Raw genomic sequence first — 25,168 nt, 5'->3', positions numbered from 1 at the left:
TAATGCCACTACTATCCATCTTTCTTAGAGTTCCCATTTTTCTAGTTCATACATCATTATTCTGGTGTCCATTAAACAATCTCAGAGTTGCTTTCTATCTATTAAAATCCAGTTTGGCAAACTAGTGCCTTTGATTTGTTTTTGTAAATAAAGTTTCATTGGACCACAACCACACCCATTTGATTACATATTGTCTTACCTGCTTTCATGATACAATGGCAGAATTGAATTGTTGTGATAGAGACTGTATGGCTCAAGTGCCTCAAACTGACTCTTTATAGAGAAAGTTTGCCTACCTCTGGATTCTCTGCATTAAAACATGGAGACCCAAAGCAAATGGATAATAGGTAGCAATGGTTATTATGGAGGCTCTTTTCTCTGTTCATGCAAGTCACTCATTTATTCCAGAGTCCTGATTTTCTTCTTTATAATACAAAGACAGAGGGCATTGAATATATTGTGTTTTGCATAGAGGTAGTTACAGAATTTTTATGTTTCAGGTGTTCAGGGACAGCAATCTGTGTGGAAGGAAGGGAGCTGGGACATACCTCCAGACTGCATTTGTATAGGAAGCTCACTAAATTTACTTTAGCTACATTCTTGTTTGTGTTGTTTTGGAAATTGGTGATGACGATTGGAGGGAGATTAGAATACTCTCAATATAGTTCTTAACTACCACTACTTTTGTATTCGGCAAAAATGTGCACGTTTTATCACTTAAATTCTCTATAATTTGCTTGTGCTTTCATGCAAGGTTCCAGTATTAGAATCTGAACAAGAAAGATGCTTTTCATCTGTCAGGTACTGAGCCCAATGTCTTATTCAGAACAAATCTTGGTTTCATAAGTATTTCTAGTAGCAAACCACAGTGCTGTTTTGATTGCTCAATTTCATTAATACTATTTCTTCTTTTTGCCTAGGACAGATTAGATCCAGATCTTGACATGTAAATTCAAGCTGATATACTGAGCATTTTCTATACTCTTCTTTCTTTCAGAGCATTCCTGATACATTCAATATCTCTGTATTTGTGACTATAAATTCTAATAGCATGTTCACTTCTGGTTATCACTCTTAAAAACAATTCTATGATCAGCCATGCACACACCTTCAGAAACAGAACTCCAGCCACGCTTTTCCAGGTGGTTGATTAGTGTCTAAAAGGAGAGATAACTCAAGAACACCACACAAAAATATGTGTATTGGATTTAGTAGTATTCTTTTTTTTTTTTTTTTAAGATGACCGGTAAGGGGATCTTAACCCTTGGCTTGTGTTGTCAGCACCACGCTCTCCCGAGTGAGCCACAGGCTGGCCCTCTAGTAGTATTCTTTTAGATAACTCACCATGTCAATGACTTTCAGATGGCCATATGAAAAAACTATAGCATTGGGTGGGTTTGCTACTGGTAGGAGGAATGCAAACGATGTACACAGAGTAGAAGGTATCAAAATATAAAGAGGGTTCACTTGAATGGCTTCAGCCTGTCCCAAAAGATAAAAAGGATCCTAAGTAAAAATTTGAAGATAGGTACCAAATATCAACATGAACAAATTTATTATAATAAACTTTCCCAGAGCAAGTTAAAACCTAATGACAAAATTATACACATAAGTGCAGTTATAACTTGAAGAATATTTTCCAGAAAATGTCTCCTTCTTCTTGTTTATATGGTTATTGGTACCCATTAATAAGTATAGTATAGTTCATTTAAGAAAAAAAAATTATCATTTATTCCACAAACTGTATAAAAACAGCAACCACTTATCTAGTGCTAGGTACTGGGCTGTGTTTATTTATACATACACGAGGATACTTCAAAATGTTCTTGGAAGGATTCACATTATCTTTTAATTGTTTTCCACGAACTTTTTGAAGCACACTTATATAGTCATATATTCATATATTTATACATAATGTATTTTATATATTAAATAGCATATAATATAATAAATGTCATACATTTATATATATATGTTAAGTTTTCACAATGACTTTATGAGACAGCTATTATAACCCCAAATAACAAATAAAACCAAGGTCCAGAGAGGCTACTGTAATTTGTCCGGGGACATTGCTGGTAAGCAGTAGAGAGCAGTAGACCTTAGGTGAGGTATCAGGTCCCTCTGGCCCCAAAGCTCTGCATTATATCACAGACATTACTGCCTCTGTGACACATATAATTTAAAATTTACAAAGGGATTATCACCAAAGGAAAGTTACTATTATTATTAATTCATCACATGGTTTTCTAACTGTTCCATATTGAAAAATAAAAACTGGCGAAAAACCCAAATGATATTTTCCCAATAAAAATAGCCTGCATTTCTTTTTCTAATGGGACGCAGCAGCTCAAGAATGCCAACACATGCCCCTTGAGCTGGCAGCAGAACAATTCCAGACAGACAATCCTTCTTAATTTAAAGTGCTTTACTGTCACCAAACTCATTCATCCCAATAAGGAAAACATTTTACATAAATCTGTTTCATGTAATTACTAGCTAGGTGTGAAAAAGGAAAGACAGTTTTTCCTTCTCTTTCCTAGCAAACTCACTTCATCCTTTTCTTCATTGTTCCCTGGGTGGTAGAGAACTGTGTCTAAGACATTTAGACCTGAAGCGTGAAGCGTAAGTCTAGCTTTTCATTATTTGCAGATCACTTATGTAAAGCACTTCTCAGAAATTTAGAAGCAATGTTCTGAAGAGAGTGGTGTCAGTGTTAGAAATCTCAATTGCCAGGAAACACTAAATCTCACGTCTTATATCTGGGATGGATCTAGTCTGATCCTCTCATTTATTTGTGAATGAAAAAACTGGACAGAGAGATGAGAAATGTTTCATTTAAGATCATGCTGCTTGAACATGGAAAAAAATAGTTCTTTTTTCCTGTAAAAAGCATTAATGCATACAAAGACCACTCTATAAGTTACTTATAGCAGGCCCATTAAGGCCAAAAAAGATTTCATTCTACAATATGAGAACCAACATTTCAAAGCAGAACACTACTTTTTTTTTTTTTTTTTTTTTAAAGATGACTGGTAAGGGGATCTTAACCCTTGACTTGGTGTTGTCAGCACCACGCTCTCCCAAGTGAGCTAACCTGCCATCCCTATATAGGGATCCGAACCTGTGGCCTTGGTGTTATCAGCACCGCACTCTCCCAAGTGAGCTAACTCGCCATCCCTATATAGGGATCCGAACCCGTGGCCTTGGTGTTATCAACACCGCACTCTCCCGAGTGAGCCACGGGCTGGCCCAGAACACTACTTTTTGATGAAAAGTATAAATAGGATAAATGAGATACTCACCAGTGGAGACAATATTGGGAGAAGAAGAGTAATGGTAGCTGGGTTGCTGGCTACCTCTGTTAAAGATGTGACCATCAAAGAAGATATGAGGATTATTAGCCATGCTGGTAACGAACCTAGAGGAGATAATTTATTTGCTATCCAACTGGATAGTCCTGACTCCTAAAAAACAAATTTTCAATATTTGTTATTCATTAATAATTCATTTTAATCAGGCAATTTAAATACATAAGAAAGCATCATTTTCTTTGAGAACACAGTTTTTAAAATATGATTTCAATCTTTCGTTTTTCCGTGGTTTGTTATATCTGGGTGGCTGTGATGGGAATGAGCTATCACTTAGTCTTATTTTAACACTATCAGCATGCTTTAGGAAGTTCGGATTGTTTTCCCACTTTTTTTCAATTAAATTTTAATTTTATTTAATTAATGTATGTGGATATTTTAATAACTCATGTAGTACTAGGGGGCTTTCAGAAAAGAGCAGCCCTTCTGGTTCACCTCTTTCTACTCCTAAGTTATGTTCCCCCGAGGCAACAACTTTCGACCCTTATTAGCCATTTATAGGTATAGTTAGGTATTTATATAGGCATCTTTCAAAATAATACTCACCCACTTTTTTTCAATTAAATTTTAATTTTATTTAATTAATATATGTGGATATTTTAATAACTCATGTAGTACTATGGGGCTTTCAGAAAAGAGCAGCCCTTCTGGTTCACCTCTTTCTACTCCTAAGTTATGTTCCCCCGAGGCAACAACTTTCGACCCTTATTAGCCATTTATAGGTATACTTAGGTATTTATATAGCCATCTTTCAAAATAATACTCTAATTATGCTTTTTCCTAATTTTCAAATTTAGAAATTATTCACTGATTTTCTAATATGTTACATAAGGATTTAGTTTCTTACATCATCGACCATACACATATTTCCTGTCTCTTCCTTTCCCCATACTCACATATCAACAGTTTTGGTTAAATCAATATTTAACATTCATCACTATAATAATATAAATACTGTTCAAAACTGAGCCACTTGGCAGACTATGATTACATTTACTTATTTTACTTTTTTTCCTTCAGAAAATAATTGCTTCATTCTTTTTTTTTCTTTTTTTTGGGGGGGGGGCTTAGTTTTCTAAGTACCTGCCACTAATTTATTACACTCTCTAGTAAAACTGGAAAATTCCCCCATGAGTAGACAAATATATCAGATAATTGGCTTTTTTTTTCATATTTCCTCATGGAGATGTTTATTCTGGAATATTTCCTCCTCCGGTTCCATCTGGAATAGTTGCTAGTCCAGATAAATGTTTTGTCTCTGTATTTCTGAAAAACCTTTTTACTTTCTTTTCACACTGTTTTGATAGTTTAGCATTTGTTGAATTCCAGCATTGGTATAATTGCCACTCAGCAGCTTTAAGGCATCGCTCCATTTCCTGAGGCTTCTGGTTGGGTTCTTTAGAAGCTGGGTCACATTCTGGTCTTTGATTCATTGTACATAGTGCACAAAAATCAGCTGCACTCAAATTAGCAGATTTGTTATTCTGTTTTTTTTCCCCTGAGTGGAAGGGAAAATCCTCTTTTTGTTAAAGATTTCAATGAGCTACCACATGTATGAATTTTTATGCTCATGACAAATTAGGATTTGCATCAGAAAACCTCTAATTGCAACCAGTATACCTCAGATCAAAAGTTGGCACACACATCCATAGATGTGGGTATCAGATATTATGTATGCTATTTGTGGTTTTGACATATTTTTGTTTGTGTTTTGGTTATGACTTTTAAATAGAAAATGACTGTCTACCATTTAAGTCACATTGACACAAATTCATCCTAGAATACATATACTTTAAGGACGGGTTTTATTTATGTCTGATTAGATGCAACTGGAAAAGATTACACCACATATTTTTTCCCCTTCTCTGGAGGCATTGGTACCATATCTTCATCTCCAGGGTTCTAAAATTCTGCATGAAGGGCTTTGGTACTGGGCACTCAGTAGTTTTATTAGTCCAGAATCTCAAAGTGTGCAGTTCTGGGGACATTTCTCATATTTTTTTAATGGAAATATCCTTCCTTTCTATTTTTTTCTTTCTTTCGGAAATTCCTATTAGTTGACTGTTAGACATTTTGGATTAATGCTCTCAAATTTTCTTAACTCTCTTTTTAATTATTACCTCCTTTTTATCTTTTTGTTCTGCAGGGCTACTTCAAAAAGTTCAAGGAAAAATGGAATTAAAAGATGATACGAATCTTTCCATATAATGCTCTTCAGCCCTACAGTGACCAGGACAATGACAAGGAACAAGGGGGCCTCTCCACACTGCTGCTTTATATCAACTCGATATCTAGGTTAAAGGAATAGCCACTGAATTCCTTATGGAATTTTTTTTCTTTCTAAGGTTAGACATAATATAATATTAGACATGATTATGTGAAATTCTCTTCAGACTTCATTCAATAAACATTTATTAATTAAGTACTTTTAATACTAATGTTATTTCTCATTCTCCTTCTTTGACAATAGGGCCATATTGAAGTCTGAGAACTACTCAAGTTCATCATGAAATAAGGTAAAGGTATAAGAAACATACAAAAGTATGTTCTACTAGTAGTCACTTCACATATTATTTTTATATAAGTTTTTTCTTATTAAGCTAGTCTTCTAATAAGACTTAATGGATTAAAAAATTTAATTTTCTTTGAATTATTTCTTTCCACATGCTGGAACACCATAAAAAATGCTGTTTTATGTTTGTGACCTGTTAAAATTCTTGAACTACGAGCTCACCTCCTCTGTGTGGAATACTCACTGCATAGCTATTGAAATCTGTGTCATTAAGATGATAGAATACAGTTGAATATGCCAAAAGCTTGACTATCTCTGTGTTCTTCTTCTGAACAGTCTAGTTAATTGTTAAATACCTTAGACACAAAGTATTACCTCACAGCCATCTGCTAAGGCAAACCCTCCACCAACAAGAATGGCTATATCCCAGGGCATGAATGACTGGAATTCTTTCCAAGTAATCAGTGGAGAGTAATCAAAAGCAACTGCAAAACAAAAGTCCTACGGTTATACATTGCTTAAAATATGACAATGTCTTTTTTTTTTCTGCATCCTAAATAGCCAACTCACAGGAAGTTTGTAATATTCCTGTATTGTGTTTAAGGAGCAAATTTGATCTGGACTTTGAGTAATTTCCACCTGGCCTAGGTGGAACATTTTATTATAAAAAAGAAAAAATGCTATAACTTGAAAAAATTCTTTGGATAATATAGAATACGTATGAATAAATTATAACATTGTCATTTATAATGCTGTTCATTCATTCATTCATTTATCATTCATTCTTTCCACTAACATTTTTGCCTACTATTAGTAACACAGTGCATTGGACTATAATACTTTTTGTTATGCAAAATGTCTACAAAATATTCCATTGGTTTCAATAGTATTATCGGAGTATTTTAATTATTATTCATTGATATTTTCAATAGTTTAGCCTTTTATTGTTTTTTAAATTATAAGGTAGATCATAATATATTCATCAGGATTCCAGCTTAAAGATAATTTAAGGTTCAGATTAAATAATTTAAGTATCATTCATGAAACTTTTAAAATGCTCACAAAGCAATTATAAAGATTTCTCTTGATATTTGGGCTCCAACCTCTCTCCATTGACTTGTTGGTAAATAAGTTCATTCATGAACACATTATGCACATGTACCAATTGTGTGTGAAAGACAACCTTCTACTAAGTTCTACTAGTAACCTTCTAAGGTCACTAATAAGCCTCCTTCCTATCTTCCTCCCCCAAACCCAAACCAAAGCTACCCTCACTGATGCTTGAAATTTTCCTACCAGATTTCTTGGATGAAGGCCATAAATCCTGTTAAAATGCAAACATCTCTGAAATGTACCTCTCATTTAAAATGTAACATGTCTTATATGTCATTTTAAAACCTAGTATGAATGAGTTTATCAGGGAGAGCATGTAATGAATGAAGAGAGAGAAAAAGGCAGACAGGGCAAGGCTCTTTCTGAGAAAGGGGACTCAGATGTGGGTAGCAGGGAAAATAAAGCCAAGCATTGGTTCTTCAGTACTTGCCACTGCCAGGCCTTAGAGCTTTGATTGCAATGATCTGAACCTTTAGGGTCTCATAGGAACCAATGCTCCATAGGGTAACACCTCCCTAACACACATTGAGGTATTCTAATCTCCAGTGAAGAACAAAAGCCATTTATTTCTATGCTATGCTGTCCACATATATCATGTCCTGGAAATCTGATACATAGACATTTATGGGTTCTGACTCAAGAAGTCAGGTGGACCAACCCAACCCATCCCAGTAAAAACAAACAAACAACAAAAAACCCCACAACTCTACTGTTCTGTTTCCAGACACTTATAAACCATTCGTCTCACTTAACAGTGTAGGAATCTGACTACACAAAACATGCTGTGTGGCTGGCCAGTTAGCTCAGTTGGTTACAGCGTGGTGCTGATAACACCAAGGTCCAGGGTTAGATCCCTATACTGACCAGCCACCAAAAAAAAAAAAAAAAAAAAAATCTTTAAATCATACTGTGTTAGTACAAAGCATAGACATGGATGAATATTTTGTTAAGAAGTGCTTGTGTGTGGGAGGGGAGACAAACATGCATGCTTCTTTGTCCATGTGCTGTAAATACAATGAATGCCCCCACTGAATACCTTTTTTTTCCAGTCATGACCCTAAGTTATATCTATGTGGGGCTTTTTCTCCAGGACACTATGAGGCTGTTAATGCACTCTCTTGAAATTCTTCACCTTTTCAGATCCTTGGCATTTATTACAAAGGGCTCATCATGAAGCAATGCTTTCCAAGTTCTTGCTCTTATCTTTGCCAATAGTAAGATAAATTCTGATTATGGCAGGGGAAGTAGATTTATCATTGATCAAATAGTATCATTTGTAGCAGAGCCCTAACCATGGTACATAAGGGAATCTACTTCTCACTTCTGCAAAGATGCTCCCTCTTGGGGGTGGAGGGTGTGCTGGCTGAATAGGGCAGTTGCAGTATGCAAATAGGGCATGCTAGGCCAGGGGTGTGTCAGCATGGCCACTCCTTCTGTTCTAAGTGCTAATTGAAACCCATGGAATTTCATAGTTTTTTTCTGTCAAGTTTATTCAGAATTATAAATGATACTCAACCTATTTCTCCTGTAGGTGTAGTTTTAGTCAATATCTTAGCTGGAATAAGAAAGAATAGGAGTCCGATAAGTAAGGCAACAGTTGAATCTGTAGCAAAACCAGGGTACCTGAAAAACGACAAATGTGTGTATTAAAAATGGCATCAAGAATCTACATGGAGCTAAAACACCAACTGACTATGCGAATAGCATATAAGTATAGTAGTGGTAGTAGTTATTTCTTCTGGATAATCTGCTCTAAAATCTATGGATTTCCAGCTAAAAAAATGTAACTTACTAGAATTGATAATCTCAGACCACACTCCTATTGTTCCGGTATATTTTTCCTTATTTTCAGTACCACATATGTACATACTGACATAGAAGGCCAATGTGCCAAACTTCACTTTTAGGTAAGCTTACAGATTTGTTAAATAATTTCCTCTTTGAATTATTTCTTTTAATTTTATTGGCAGAGAATTAATGTCAAAAGAATTGCTAGAGTAGGCAAAGCCCCACATAATTGATTTATAACATCTTTTTATTGAATTGTGGCAAGGCATGATGTTTCTAGAGTCCCCTAAAGCTCTTCTGTAAATTTTGAAAAGGAATTGATCTGTTTTCTAAGACATAACACCTGCTTCTGCAGTCATAGGCCCTAGTCACATCATACAAATGAACTCAACCCACTTAATGCTTTGCACCCTATGAAACTCAATCAAGAATATTAATTATTGCAGTAGTTTATGTGATGCTCATAAATGATTACTGTACAAATTAAGAGTGATTAAGGAATAGCCATTCAAGCAAATAAGACCAGTTCCCAGAAGCCTCAACAGTTAAGAAGCACCTGGAGACCAGATATAAATGAAACAGGAATAAATAATTAGAATTCAGTTTTAAAAGCCAACAATATTAACTAGTGCATTTTTGTAGTCTCAAAAGAAATATGGACACACTAAAGATTATTTTGCCACCTTGTAATTCAGTAATGTGTACATGCTATAGAAGCTTCTCTGCTCCCATAATTTACTTGAAAAATATAAATAATCAAGGAAATGCATTAATTTTCTCAGTCTAACAATTTTTTAAAGCAGTCTGCTTTCTTTAAATATAGGCTCATTCTCTCATTGTCCAACAGTCTATTTTATTCTGTAAACTTGACCAGTATTTATAATTTTATTGTTTATTTCTTTATTTCAGTTATAATTTTTGGTTGAATTTTTGCCAATTGGGCTAGGCATTATGTAACCAGATTTTGTTTTAAATGAAAAGACACATTGAATTCAGTCCAGGTTCAAACAGATGGAATGAAAACATTAGGTGGTAACTATAAATCTTGATATATCATGTTAGCTTTAGAAATTCTAAATGCCCAAAACCTCTATATAACAAACATAGAATATATACTTTAAATAAAATAAAGGCATAAATACTGAAATAATTTATTTTCATAAGACTTTATTTTTATTATAACTTATTTTTAGTTTATTATAAATCAAGTTAGGTTTTCTTAGTATCACAAAATATTAAGCTTATACAACATTTATTTGTTTTGGATTTGCTAATCAGATTTATATTTTCAAATTCTATCTTCTTGCAAACCTTTTTTTCCTTTCCTTTTATTTTCTCTCAGAATTCTAGGTGGCATGAGCCTCTACCCACCCATAGCAAATTTCTTATTTGTTTTTTATTTGTTTTTCTGCTACAAATAAAAAAACTGAATTACATTTTCCTCCCATGAGGAATACAAATTAGAATCTGATTATATTGAATTTCTTATTGGGATTTTGTTGTTGTTGTTGTTAGGTATTTTTTTGTTGTTGTTAGCTATTGTCTGATTTCATTTAGTTCTTACACACTGGCGTTGAGATAAAGACTTTCCTTACCCAGGATGGTAAGAGTTGGATTTTTAAAGGGGGGAGGAATTATTTTTTATGTTGGTCTAGATCCTATTACAAAACCGCAAAGTACTAATCAACTATTAAACAATAACTTGCTTTGAAGAGTTGGAGGATGGCTTTTGTTTACGTCTCTCAAAATGAAAATTCCACTCCTAAAGAAAATGAAAAGTTTTGCTGAAGCAGATCCTTTAAAACATGCTACCGCATCGCATTTCTTGACTGGTGTGGTCATTAGGAATTTGGATTCAGACTTCGCACCTTTTAAAAAATATTGGCAATGCCTGTAAAACCAGAGGCTCTGATTCAGGGAGGAATTTCTTTATTCCATGTGGGAAGAATACATTTCACCTGAACAATTTTGGTTCCTGCCCCTAAATACACAGATTCTTGCTGGGGGATGTGAGACAGGAAGTCTATGTCAGAAATCTGCTGAATTTAGAAATTAGAGTAATTCAGTGAAAGATAGATTGGGAACACAAATCTCACAACTAAATTATTTATGCTGACATGGTTCTTAATTTAGAAAATTATGCGACAATCTCCCCCCTCACTTCACATGACTCAGCAATGACACTGAGAGTTAAAATTAACTCTGATCTGGCTTCTAGCATTAGCTTTTAAAATCTTTCTTATTACTTATTCAGGAATTCCGTATTTATGAAATGGAGGCTGGGCTGAATTTGTAGTTAAACTGGTACAAACAGGTACATAAATGGAGGAATAGACAAGATATTCGACCAAGTAAACAGTCTTTCATAGGAAGTAAAAAAAAAAAATATGAAATGGTAAAAATCATAGAATATGAATTCATATCAGACTGTTAATTATTAAGTGGCATTAATTTCACATAGTAAGTCTTTATATAGCACTTCCTATTGGGAGAAGGGCAACATTATTGTAAGTGTTATTATTCTCTTTATTTTACAGATGAATCAGCTGAGAGTTAAGTGACTTTCCCAAAGTGGAAGAGCCAGAAATGGAACTCAAGCTACGTGGCTCCCAAGTCTACAGACCTAGCCACCATAGAACATGACCTTTCTGCTGATTACATTTCTAATCTTGTAAGGATGGGGTTAGCCTTGTCTAATGGGCCCTGGTTTTTAGTTACAGGGTAGCATAGGTATTCTTTCTGTGGTCTTACCTAAGATTTAGTTTCTTACAATTTTTTTTTTCCTGAAAGTAATAGAATTAAACATATCTTTACAAGGGAAAGGGACAAAAAAAATCTTATACAATCTTTCAGAGTTACAGGAACCACTAAAGAGAGAAGCAGAATATAAAACAGGTAGGGCTGACAAATATAACATGTAATGCTTACTTTGAAAAAAGTGCAGACCAACCAGAAACAAATCCTGGATCGCGGCTAAACCATAGCAGGGCCATTATAATAAAGAGGACCAATGTCACAATTTCTTGATACCTGTAGAAAAATTCCAATGCTATTATTTCCTATTTTCCCAGTCATGACATTTGTAGAGACTCTCTGAGCTACTTTCAGGAGTAATCTGAGCAGAACACTAAACACTGTTAAGAACAGCGTGTCAATCACTTGAGAGCACTGGTGCAGTTAGAAAAGACCCTTGTTCATCTGTGGTTGTCTCTTGTCATTCTACCTGGCAAATTTTAGACAATGGTATGTATTTTGTCATACTGAGTTATGGTCACAAAAATTAGTAAATTTGGGGCCCTAGTTAAGTGTTACATATACTTTGTAAACAATTATGTGCTTATTTGCTTTTACACAACTACTTGCAATATAAGCAGCACCTATCTGTGTGTGTGTGTGTGTGTGTGTGTGTGTGTGTGTGTGTGTATCTTACCTTATTGGCCCAAGTTTTTCATATTCTTGCTTGATCACCTCAGCACAAGCTTTTTGTTTGACTGTTTTGGCTTTTCCACATTTGAACATTTCTTTAAAACTGAAAAGAATAATTAAATCTGTTATCAAAGGATTCTTTCACCACCATCCCCCTTTATGGAATATATTTTTGTGAAACCTTCATAAAATATGAATCTTCCTGCAAATCACAAAAATATGTGCTTTTCGTCTATACCTCAATCTCCTTCTTTGAATGTCCTCTCACCTCTATTCTGTTTTTCCCAGTTTGCTCAGTTATTAATGCTTAATTTTCGTTGCATATTTTCCATGACATCGTCTACCGATCTCTTTCTTTTCCAAGACCTTTGGCACCACTGGAATATTACCACGTGCCACTCATCTCTAATTAACACTTCATTGCATACTTGATCATTATATTATATTTTAAAAATATATTTATTATATATCTTGGTTGTTAATTGTTACACATATATAAGATTTATCCCACCAGTTAGATAAATTATTTGAGGGCAGGCATAGGGACAGTGTCATAGATATTTTCATTATTCCAGTTTTTCTAAACACTGACATACACAGTAAATACTCGACTCATCAACTCAATAGTAACTTTGGGAAATTCATGAGGCAGTCGTTGTCAAATCCATCTATGTCCAAAGTATGCTAAACTTGAGTTGTACACTAGGGCGGGGAAATCACATATACAGATACTGATATGGTCAGAGTCCAAACTAGTCTATTCTCACAAGTAAAACCAACTCTGTTACATTTTCTTCTTTAAGTTTCTCCACTGCTACATCCTGATATCACCCACTAGATAATCTTCTAGCTGTCTCCAATAATAATTGCCACGCTTTATTGCTTTTAGCTGCTTGTTTGGTAACCTCTTTTTCCTATCCTGAAGTCCAGGGTCTTCAAAACTTTAAACAGTTGTTGTGAAACACTGCCCTAGATGTAGACTTAAAAAAAAAAATTCCTCCAGAGGAAGAAACAAGTGGGAAAATGGCTAGACTCTTATGGATTATCCCTTGGAATGTTTATGAGTAGCTCAGTTAGTTTACATTATATGTAGAGATAGAAAGCAGAGACATTTTCTTCTGTAAAATCGTTGGGGTAAATATGAATACTTAGGAGGGGATAAGAAGGAAGACTGGGGTAGTGGGAAGGTAGCTATCACTCACAGACACAATTTATGCTTTGTTTTCTTTTGTGTTTTTCCTGCTATTTTGCTGTTCAACCTTGTGTGGACTGATTCCCTTTGAAGGAGCAGAATTTCCTCATCTCTTAAGCCATCCGTCTTGTACATTCATAATCACTCTCATGCATATACCCCAAATACTGGACGTAATCGGTTGAATGTTGTTGCATTTATGATCAATGAGAAAATAATTACTCTTTACAATCTCAGTTACTGACTAGTGACAGTGTTGAAGTTGATACGACAAGCAAACAGAAAGCACATTGTTGGAGGGGGGAGAGGGAGGAAGGAGGGAGGGGGGAGAGGGAGGAGGGAGGGAGGGGGGAGAGGGAGGAGGGAGGGAGGTTTCAGTAATGGGCCACAATAATCAACCACATTGTATATCGACAAAATAAAATTAAAATAAATAAATAAAAGAAAATATCACTTTTCACAACATAATAGTACTATTATAAGAAACTAATCCATGGGCCATCTATAGAAGAGAAAAGTATAGTTAAGAAAGAAATGACTCTTCTTAGAAGCTGTTTTCCACCCAGGACATTGCATACGTACTTTGTCATTTTGGTTGTGGATCATAAATAGTTAAGTCAAAAGCCCAGTTGGCTTTGCTACAAATGAAGGTTAACACCTTCACAGAGGAACTGATGAAGCCTATGACAGTGCATCAGCCTCTCCATTTAAGTAAGTTCAGTGGCACTGATAGATGAGCTTCTCTTCCCAAGTATGTTGGGGTCATTTATAATGGGTGAGTTAACTGTGTTAACAGCCAAGACGCTAATCAGAATGTATGGTAGCCTGCCAGGGGAGTGGCTGATAATTTCTGTTTGTCGATCTAAAACCTCTGGAGCTGAACACCCTGGCAGACTGAAAAGGACACTGAAAAATTAGCTGGAGCATGAAGCTGTGCTGGGTCTACCCCATAGAGGACAGCAAGGGGACTGTTTAAACATGCTGCTGATCATGATTTATGGACTTTGCCGAAGGTATGCACCTCACAGGATTTTCTTTTTTCCTCATAGTGAACACATTCCCATACATCTGCCCTTTATCGTCTTAGTATATCCTTTTTAAGTGGTAGATCATTTTAAAATAATGACAGTGATTGCATACATTATATGTAGCAATGAAAAACAAAGCAACTGTGGGCCTATGGCTGGATATTTCCTCTATTGACATGGGATTCCTGTCCCCTGTCCCCTGCCTTGCTACCTGTATATTGAATAGGATTCCAAAGGCTTGGACTTCCTGTACACTTAGTATGCAGCTGGCCTCTGCCCAGTGATGCCCACCTGCTGAAGTCAGTGACATTCCACACATTTGTTTCAGCAGGAGGACTGCCACACGCTGCTCCCACAATCTGGATAGAAATTTTTCCCTTTTTAAAAAATCACCAGTACCATCTTCCCACTACTAACAAAACTGTGGCAGTTCTGGAGAAAAACCAGGAATCAGAACTGAGAGGGGAGAATGTCAGTTCCTTTATTACCAGGCTTAGAAAATGTGAGCACAGGCATGGAACCACACCTGATCGCAATGCTTTGCTTTTCAAAGGAAGTACAAATAGCTGACTTTCACCTCACTGACTTGGTGGATAACATGCTGTCTTATTCATGGATCCTTGAAATTATTTAAATAAAACCCTACAAAAATTAATTTGAGTTGTTTTACTTTTTAGGAAAAAAAAGTCCACAAGGCTTAATATACAGCAATTTTTCCTTTCCTTTCCTTTTAAATGAATTGGAAATACAATGCTGCATTTTAGATTTTGCAGAGGAGCCCTTTATAATTTTAAATGTCATTGAAGTCGTTTAACTCATTGGTACTTATGAACTACCAGCCTTGATCCCAGCCAAGGTAATATATTGAAATTCTCTTTGAGTACATATATTTGACATTTTATGGTATCAGTAGTTCTTTATTAATCATTGTTTCTTACTTTGACTTCTGTGTGTTCAACTTGGGCCCGTATGTGTTAAAATGACGGCACTGGAAGTGATCTAACTGATTTTCTGGTTAAATTCTATTGCTATATAAGTGAGGACACTGGAACTAAGAATGGGTTAGGACTTGAGAAGATCACTCATCTGGCCTCTAAAAAGCCACAATTTTATCTCTGGTCTCCTGATTCCTAATTCAATATCTTTCCCACAGAGAACCTTCTCAGATCTTTATTTTACTTTATATTTTGAAAGTGATATCAATTTTGGTGCTATCACAAAGCAGGAAACCCTCCATGTTACAGTTTAAAGTAACTCAACCCAAGGAAGTGCACATGTTAAACCAAGTATAGGGGCAAAATTTCTTAAAATTCCACTTCAACAATTTGTACTGGGTTTTCATCATACTGAGTTCCTTATGATCTTCTGACCTATTAATATCTTATTGGCTAGGATTCAAATAACACCAGGATGGATTTGCTTTCTACAGACTCTCTTACACAGCCAACATTGGTTAAATGAGATTCTAGCTTATCCTTAAAATATGTGCATCAGTTATGTGGGTAAGAAAAATGCAGAAATGCACAATGCATGGCATAGGCGAAAGAGCACCAGATAAGAAGCTAAGAACTTGGAACCTAGATACCTTCACTTATCTTATTAACATGGGGTATTTACTTACTTGAGTCCCAGGAAAAGCCACAGAAGCCAGATCCAGCACAAGAGTAGAATAATAATAGCAGCTGGGAAGGAAAGTATAAACCATGATCCAAAGTTGAGGCAATCACAACCAGGGTAGCGTCTGTGTAAAAAGACGGAAAAGTGTTCAGGGAAGGAAGGGCAGGTGGAATCCTTTCTGATGGTCATTGGGAAGCAGCAGTCTACATCTTTCCTGTGCTGTTGGCCAAGAAGGAAGTCCTGAAACCTACTCACCATGAAGCGTAGTAGTTACTTTACCCCTTGTCTCCTGTCTTGATTCTGTAACTGCTTAATTATTGCTGCATCCCACAAAAGCAAGAGTGGGTATGTTTGGACTTTTGTTCCCTTTATTCAATCTCTAAGGAATCACTTGTGAAAAAACCTAGCACAGTACCTGATACTCCTTAAACACACAGGAAATGGATTGTGTTTTGTTGTTACTACTCAAATTGTTAGTTGAGGAGTAAGGAAAGACAAATATGCAGACTTGGCAACAGGTGAAATTTAATTTAATGGAAATGAATGTCTGTTACCATTTCACATTGCTGGCTTACATCCCTGGCAAATATGAATGGACTCTGATCCAGCCCATATTATCTCTCACAGCTGTTTTCTCCTGTTTCTTCTGCCCCAAAGCACTATTTTACTAGTTCTGTGGATAACATCAACTTTTATTTCTCCTAGTTATTTTCAACATTTTAACTCACATAATAGCAAAACAACAGCAAAAAAATAGGTCAGAGACAAGCACAGTTTCTTTGGTAACCTCACATTTATTGCTTTAAAAATGTGGCTATCAAATAAATATATTTACATAGTCATCCATTTTATAACTGTGGAAAAATAACAGGAAATTTGAGAAATAGTTCTCTTTATTTTTTTTCCCCTTGAAGCCGTAACACAGAGATAGAGTTGTTTCTAGGAACTACAGAAAATATATAGAAGTAATGAAAACATCATTTAAGTATTTTATATATTTTTAAAAATTTTCAAAATATCTTAATATTAAAATATTTTTAAATATTTAAAATACTTTAATGATGTTTTCATTACTTCTATGAAATATTTAAAAATCATATTAGTATTTTAATATTTTTAAATCATAAAATACTATAGAGAACTTTATAGAAAAATAGGTTTCCAATTCCTGTTCTATTTAAATCACACTTTGCATTTCATCATTTAAAAAATATCATGTAAATAAATGAAATGTTTCATGCTACATGTATGTAGCAAATTTATGTACTTTAGAGCAGTCCTTCTACCTTAAGATGGTTCCTAAATGATGCAAAGACTTAAATAATAATAGCTTCATAAAAATCTAGATTTCTAATGTTTGCTACAATTTTCTTTGTGCTTGTAAAAAGTTACTGATCTTCCTGGGTTGTAGAGTTATCATTAGCAACTTAAGGATAATTTTTATCCACCTGAAAGAGATCCAAGGATTGGCTTATGCAATTAGAAAGTGGCAAATGATAATCAGCGATATTAAAGAATACATATAATTACATAAATAAATAAATGCTTTATTACGTCCATGAGACTCTATTGAAAATTGCTCATTTTTGGAAAATGTTTGTCTCCAGTCAGAAAATATAGTAAGGGGGGAAAGGTTAAGCAGATTTTTCATCAGTTTATTAGACTTGGATTATAAGATGACCTATGTTATTCTGTTCAGCCTAAAGACGCTTAGAAAGGCTACTTGGATTAGGTTCAGAACGTTGCCCCAAGCCTAACTTCATTTTTCACCATCTGTGACTCAGACCTTGAAACTGGACTGCATTCGTTCTACCTACCCCATGGAGAGAATCCTGTAAAATTTGTTTGACCGAAGAGGGTTTTTTCCCCAGAATTTTTGCCTGGAAGGATAGTTCCTTTAGAAAAATGAAAGCCATTAAATTAAAAAATATATTTTTTAATTGATACATAATTGATTATACATATTCATGGGGTACCGAGTTGACTAGCAGTATTTGTGTACAATATGTGATGATCAAATCAGGATTATTAGAACATTTATCATTACAAAATGTAGTTATTCTTTGTGTCCATTACCCAATTTCTGTCTAACCCTCTTCCCCTCCCCCTTTCACACCTCTACTAACTGCACTTCTATTCTCTCCTTCTGAAAGGTCAACAAATTATTGTGGTTGTTTGTTTGTTTCTTTCTTTTTTAGCTCTCACTTATGAGTGAGGACATGTGGAATTTCTCTTTCTGTGCCTGGCTTATCTCACTTAACATAACTTGCTCCAAGCTCATCCACATTGCTGAGAATGGCAGAATTTCTTCAGTTTTTGTGGCCAAGTAGTATTTCCCTGTGTATATATACCATATTTTCCTTGTCCAGTCGTCTGTTGATGGACATTTAGGTTGCTTTTATATCTTAGCTATTGTAAATAGTGCTACAATAAACATGGAAGTGCAGGTATCCCTTCGCCGTTCCTTTGGGTATATACCCAGTAGTGAAAATGCTGGATCGTATGGCAGTTCTATCTGTATTTGTTTGAGAAAGCTCCATGCTGTTTTCCATAATGTTTGTACTAATTTACAGTCCCACCAACAGTGCAGGAGCGTTCCCCTTTCTCTGCATCCTCACCAGCATTTGTTATTCTCTGTCTTTTTGATAATAGCCAGTCTAATTGGGGTGAGACAATATCTCAAACTGGTGTTTATTTGCATTTCCATGATGATTAGTGATGTTGAAAGTCTGAAAAACTTAAACTTTGTAGTTTTGCTTTTTTGTTTGTTTTTTCCCAAGCTTGTTCAGGTTGTTGTAAGAATTTGATTTCTTGCGTTTTCATTACTGAGGTGTCCATATTCTTGTTTTTCATCCTAAAAACAATCACATAGGACTGTGACCTCTATGATTATAACCTTTACCCTTATACTTAGGATAAATATTCTGAATGAATAATGAAATGAATGGCATACCCTAAGGCATTAATTTTGCCATGATATTACTTTTCCCACTTTTCCCCATGTCCTAAGAGTGACGTGGCTGCAAACATGTGCCTAAGGCAAATATAGATTTCTTCTATCATGAACTATACTAAGAAATTTAATTCTGATAAAATACTTTTCTTTATCCCAGCACTATGTTTTGGATGTCTACTATGTTCTAGGTACTCTTCTAGCTGTTGGGGATACAGTGGTGAATGAGAAAGATAAGGTCTAGGTGCTCATGAAGTTTACATTAAAGTGGGGCACACAGGCAATAAATAGGTAAGCATGCATTGAAATAAAAATAAAACAGAATAATATAATTAAAAGTTATTAGGGAGAGGGAGAAATTTTAGGTATTGTGGTCAGAGAAGGCAATTTTTTCACATATTGTGGTCAGAGATGAGATCTAAATAGCAAGAAGGAGCCAGTCCTGTGACTAACTGGGAAGCAGCATTCTACACAGAGGCACGAGCAAGTGCAAAGACCCTGGGTTAGGACTGAATCTGGCATGTTTGAGGATCAAACAAAAGGCCAGTGTAGCTGTGGGTAGTGAGCTAAGGTGACAGTGACATGAAACAAAATCCAAGAAATAGCCGATAGAGGACAGATTATATATAACCTAGTAGGCCATCAGAAAGGATTTGGAACTTATTACAAATGCAGTAAGGAGTAATTGAAATATATTAAGTTAATGACATGATCTGATTGGCGTTTTACATAAAACAAGTTGGCTGCCAGGTGCATTCTCAGGATTGAAGACAACAAGAGTGGAAGCCAGGGATTGGTGGGCAGAGTTCCGAGATGGCTCCCCAAATCCCTGAGTCCTGGTGTATATATATATGCCCTGTATAATCTCCTCTTCCATATGGGTAGAAATTGTGAATATGATGAGACATCATTCCTGTGATTAGGTTCTTTTGTGACAAAAGTGAAGGGATTTTGCTGAGTTAATCAAAGTTTCCATCAATTGACTTTGAGTTAATCCAAAGGGGGATTACCCTCGGTGGGCCTGACTTAATCAGGTGAACCCTTAAAAGAAACTTTCCTGCTGGCCTAAAGAAATAAACTTCCATGGTGTCAGAGGAAGGGGCCATGTGAAAAGGACCTGAGGGCAGCCTCTAAAGGTTGAGGGTGGTCCCATGCTAACAACCAGCAAGGATATGGACACCTCAGTAATGAAAATGCAAGGAACCAAATTCTTACAACAACCTAAATGAGCTTGGAAGACCCTGATCCCCTTTCTAGGTTATAGGCCTAGGAGACACTTTGATGTCAACCTGGTGAGATCCTAAGCAAAGAACCCAGCTAATCTGTGCCAGGATTCCTGACCCACAGAAATAATGAGATAATAAATTTGTGCTCTTTTAAGCCACTATGTTGGTTGTCATTTTAATGTAGCAATGGAAGACAAATACACAGGGAAACCTATCAGAAAAGGAAGTTTTGCAGAGAAGTAAATTTTAGCTTAAATTAGGTTGATGGCAGTGAAGATGAAGAGAAGGCAATAGATTTTAGATGTATTTGAGATAAAATGTGAGAAATGGAGAAAAGGTGTCATATATTGAAATGATGAAGTCTGAGGGAAGAACAGGTTGGCAGGAGGGCAGGGGAGAGGCAGAGGATCAAGTACGCTGCTGTGACAGTGTTAATTTGAGATGTCTTTTAGTTTTCTAAGTGGTCATGTTGAATAGGCAGCTAGATGAATAAGTCTGGAATTCAGAGGAGAGGGCAGGGATAGAGGTATAAAAGTGGTAGTTATCAGCACATATTATAAACCATGGAAATGGGTGTGATAATTTAGGGAGTAAATGGAGATTTAGAAGAAAGGAGAAATTGGGAATATACATTGGGCAATCTAAGTTTTAGAGGTCAGGCAGAGGTGTAGTAATAGGCAAGTGAGCTGAGCCCATTTAATTTTAACAAGAATCTACATGAAAAGCATTATATTTCTATTTTACACAGGAAGAAACTGAGTCTCGGGGTGTCTAAGTAGATTGCTCAAGGACACAGGTTGTACAGTCAATCTGGATTTTTAACCCAGCGGGAGTTTAAAGCACAACCTCTTTTCATTAAACAACTGTGTCCTCCAACTCCAGCTCCCAGGTCAAATAGTAAATTCCATATATATTGCAAAATATCAGTAAGCTAGAATACAAACTTTATGTTTTTAGGACGTTTTAAAACAACTGTAGAAATGATTGCATCATAACAGAGAGCCATGCTTGGACCTAAAGCATATGTGCATGTCAACGCTGACACTTAGGGAGATAATGTTCATTGCTGTTCTTATACCCAACTACAAAATGACGAATAACCTTAATAACGATGAGATACATAGAGATGGCTTCAAAAGAATGGATGTAGTCATGGAAATTAACAAGCTTGAAACAGATTTTGGTCATTAATAGTCACAATACGCTAGTGTCCACACTGACTATAGTCCTTTTGACTAATGACTACTTTGATTATTTCTGAGACAAAGCCACTTTTCAGTTTTGTATGTGTGTATTTCCAGAGGTTTCTTTTAAAAATAATAGCTGCTTGTTATTCATGAGCCAGGCTTAAATTTTTCCCCCAATTTATTTATTTAAATTGACAGATAAAATGATATGTATTAATTGTGTACGATATAAAGTTTTGAAGTATATACACATTGTGGAATGGTTAAATCTAGCTAATTAACATATGCATTACCTCACATAGTTATTTTGCCGTGAGAACACTTAACACCCACTCTCTTAGCATTTTTCAAGAATACAGTAAATCATTGTTAACTATAGTCACCATGCTGTACAACAAATCCCTTGAACTTATTCTTCCCATCTAACTGTAGTTTGGTATCCTTTAACCAACATCTCCCCACCCCACCCCCAACTGCCCCAGCCTCTGGTAACCACCATTCTTTTCTCTATTTCTATCAAATCAACATTTTTAGATTCCGCATATGAGTGAGATCATGCAGTGTTTGTCTTTCTGTGCCTGGTTCGTTTCACTTAACGTAATGTCCTCCAGGTTCATCCGTGTTGTCACATATGACAGAATTACCTTCTTTTTTATGGTTGAATAGTATTTCATTGTGTTTCTATACTACATTTTCTTTATCTGTTGATGGACACTTACCTTGCACACTATTGGTGGGAATGCAAATTAGTACAGCTATTATGGAAAAGAGTGTGGAGATTCCTCAAAAAATTAAAGATAGAATTACCATATGATCCAGAAATCTCATTGCTGGGTATGTACCCAAAGAAAAGAAATCGGTATATCAAAGAGATACTTATAACCCCATATTTATTGCAGCACTGTTCATAATAGCCAAGATATGGAATCAACCAGACTTAGATTTCTAACAGTGATAGCAAAAGTGGAAGCAACAGCAAGAACAACAGCTTGCATTATTGAGAAGTTACTATGTGCCAGGACCTCTGCTAGAGTCACATGTACATTATGCCATTTAATCCTTACAATAATCCTTAGAACTTACAATAAGTTCTAGTATCACCCCCATTTTATATATGCAAAAAATTGATGTCACGGCAGCTAAGCTCATATGGGGCAGGCTTGAAATCTGAACCAAACTCTGTGATGTACAAATTTCTTGTATGGTATTTGCCAGAGAAACTATTTTTGAGAAATTTATATTACTCATTTTTGCAAAGAACAATCATGGTAATTTTTGAAGGTGGTTACTGCTAAGTAATTAGTTTAGCTTCTTCCTCCTTAATTAGTGAAGTAGCGAGGCTAAGGCAATGCTTTGAATATAGGGCCACTATAAACACATTTCTTTTACCATTCCTTAGTTTGTGGACCTATAGAAGTTATTTAACACACAATTAGTAACAGAGCTAATCATTGATAATACGACTTTCTTCCAAGCTGCTTTCTATACCCATGGATTTCATAGCTGACACCTACGCACTGAATAATATACTTTGATAATCAGCAAACTATGTAATTTACTTGTGATAATCTTCTATTCTTTATTTAGTGGATCTTTCATGTGTGAGTTTAACTAATAGCTGTTTGTTAGATCATATTGATGCATTAAAACTACTCTATAATGAAAATAGTATTTTTCCCTAATAATATTTCCCTTCATAAAGTTATTCGAATGTCAAAAGATTATTTAATTATATAGAGGATTCCCAAGGACAATTAACACTTTTTGTATGTCTTGGTATGCTTTATCTCAACGGATGTTTATTGATCACCTACTTGTGACTCTATGGGCTAAAAGAACAGGACAATGATTCATTCAGCCTTAACAAGCTTGCAGTCATCAAAGGTGTTGGTTGTGCATGTGTGTGGATAAGCAAGTTTATAGATGTGTAAATATAAGGTATGATAAGAAGAGATGGGAATGCAGTTTAAAGAGTAACCAAACACAGTTTCAAATTGTATAGTACCTACCTAGGTAGAGAAAATGTTGACAGAGTTGGCTGGTCTTTCAAGAAGCAGATAGGAAGTAATGAGTTAATTACAGAATGTTATTTATTAATAACAACGTTAGGAAAAGAGATTAGGTGGTTACTTGAAGAGTTTAACAGTGGAGCAGAAGGAGATAAGGGTCAGGTAGAGAATATTGAGCAAGAAGGATTTTCATAAAGGAAGAGCCAATAAAAATCTAACAAATCTGTAAGACTGCACAACAAAGAGGTTGCAAAGAAGAATGAACAACAAAGAGGTGAAACAGAATGTTTCTAGAATGCCCTCTTCTAAGGATTTGTCAAGGCTAATGGTACATTAATCACAAGGGAGTGTAGGACTTTCAGAATTTAGGTGCCATGGGTACTAGATTCTAAGAATAAGAATGCAAGAAATATTTCATATTTTATAATTGAGTGAGGTAATTAGCTCAGGCTTCTTAATATTATTCTGAAATTCCACTTTCCAAGCCACACATTAGTTCATGAGACTGACAAGAGAATAATTTAGTCTTTGCAGCTATTTCATATATTTATCATGTGTACATGTTTGTATTTTATAAAAAGAAAAGGCAACAGAAAGATGTAAATATCCATTTAGTCCTTACTTCTTTCTATCAGAAAACTTGATTATTTATTTTTTTAGAATTTTGCCAACATGGTATCCTACGTATGGTCACAGACCTATGAAGCAGTGAGGTACGGATAGGCTCCGGCCACTCGCCTTCACCTCTCAGCTCCTTGGCTGACTAGTGACCATCACTTAAACTTTTTTTAGGAGCCTCAGTTCCTTCATCTGTAAAATAAGGGAGTTGCATATGTGACTGGAAATTTCTCTCTTCACTTGTTCTCCTCTTCCCTCCTATCACTCTAGGAGGATGTGTCCTTTTTCAAGTCTAGCCCTTGCTTCTAATTCCATCCCATTTCCTCCCAACTCTTTATTCTGAACAGTATTCTCTCTTCTTCTTTTCAAAACCTCATGTATCTCCTTTTTACTGAGTGTGAAACCAAACCTTCTCCTGAGTGTAAAATCACACTGTCATCTCACCCTGGTTCTGTAAGATCACTCTGCCTCTGGTCGTACTATGCTTGTTCCTTTCTTCTTTTCTTTGTCAAAATTGAAAGAATCATTTAAACTTGCTGCCTCCCTCTCCCCACTACATACTCACTCCTTAACCCTTTTCAGCCTTTGCACCTGCCTGAACCCACCCTCTTGGAGAACACCGACGAGAACCAAAGCCTTTCTCAGCTATCAGCCTACCGACTCCTCTACCACCTCACGTACCCCTGACTCATCCTCCACTGAGGATGGTCTTCTACTGTGGCTTGCAAAACTCTACCTACTCCTGATTCTCCTTCTACTTTAATTAACTTCCTTTTCTCTTGTCAATATTTCCTAAGAGTCTATCCATGTCTTGATTCTTTTAAATTTTTTTCCTACTTTTTACACTCAAGAATTTAATTTTCACTTCCATAGATATAGTCCCCAAATGTATAACTAATTCAAATAATTCATTTGCAAATGCCTGCTGAAAATCTCCTTGTGGATGGGCTCTTAGCAGGCCATTTCAGTGTATCTAGATTCAAATTTATTAATTTCTTCAGTGAACCTGCCCATTCCCACGTCTTCTCTAGAAGTTCATGGCATCGCTGTCTATCCAGCCATATGGACAAAAATTCCCAGAGTTGCCCTACTCCTTCCTTGCTCTTCAATCCTTTGCTTAATTACTCA

The 25,168-nt window shown here is 35.6% G+C and overlaps 1 protein-coding gene across 1 annotated transcript in view; it reads right to left on the bottom strand.

Annotated features, from left to right (window-relative positions):
• The window catches only part of SLC13A1 (solute carrier family 13 member 1), an 86,502-nt gene that overhangs the window by 557 nt on the left and 60,777 nt on the right, over positions 1-25,168 (bottom strand). Inside the window, exons 8-14 of the mRNA XM_063100957.1 lie at positions 16,052-16,171; positions 12,215-12,313; positions 11,713-11,814; positions 8,513-8,619; positions 6,259-6,368; positions 3,306-3,467; positions 1,345-1,482 (exon numbers count right to left, since the gene is read on the bottom strand). Of these exons, the coding sequence (XP_062957027.1) occupies positions 1,345-1,482; positions 3,306-3,467; positions 6,259-6,368; positions 8,513-8,619; positions 11,713-11,814; positions 12,215-12,313; positions 16,052-16,171 (838 nt within the window). The remainder of the gene's footprint in view (positions 1-1,344; positions 1,483-3,305; positions 3,468-6,258; positions 6,369-8,512; positions 8,620-11,712; positions 11,815-12,214; positions 12,314-16,051; positions 16,172-25,168) is intronic.

Source organism: Cynocephalus volans, chromosome 6, assembly GCF_027409185.1.
Source record: "Cynocephalus volans isolate mCynVol1 chromosome 6, mCynVol1.pri, whole genome shotgun sequence".
Lineage (NCBI taxonomy): Eukaryota > Metazoa > Chordata > Mammalia > Dermoptera > Cynocephalidae > Cynocephalus > Cynocephalus volans.
Note: the sequence above shows the minus strand (reverse complement) of the source record. Positions and strands in the feature narration are given on the sequence as shown.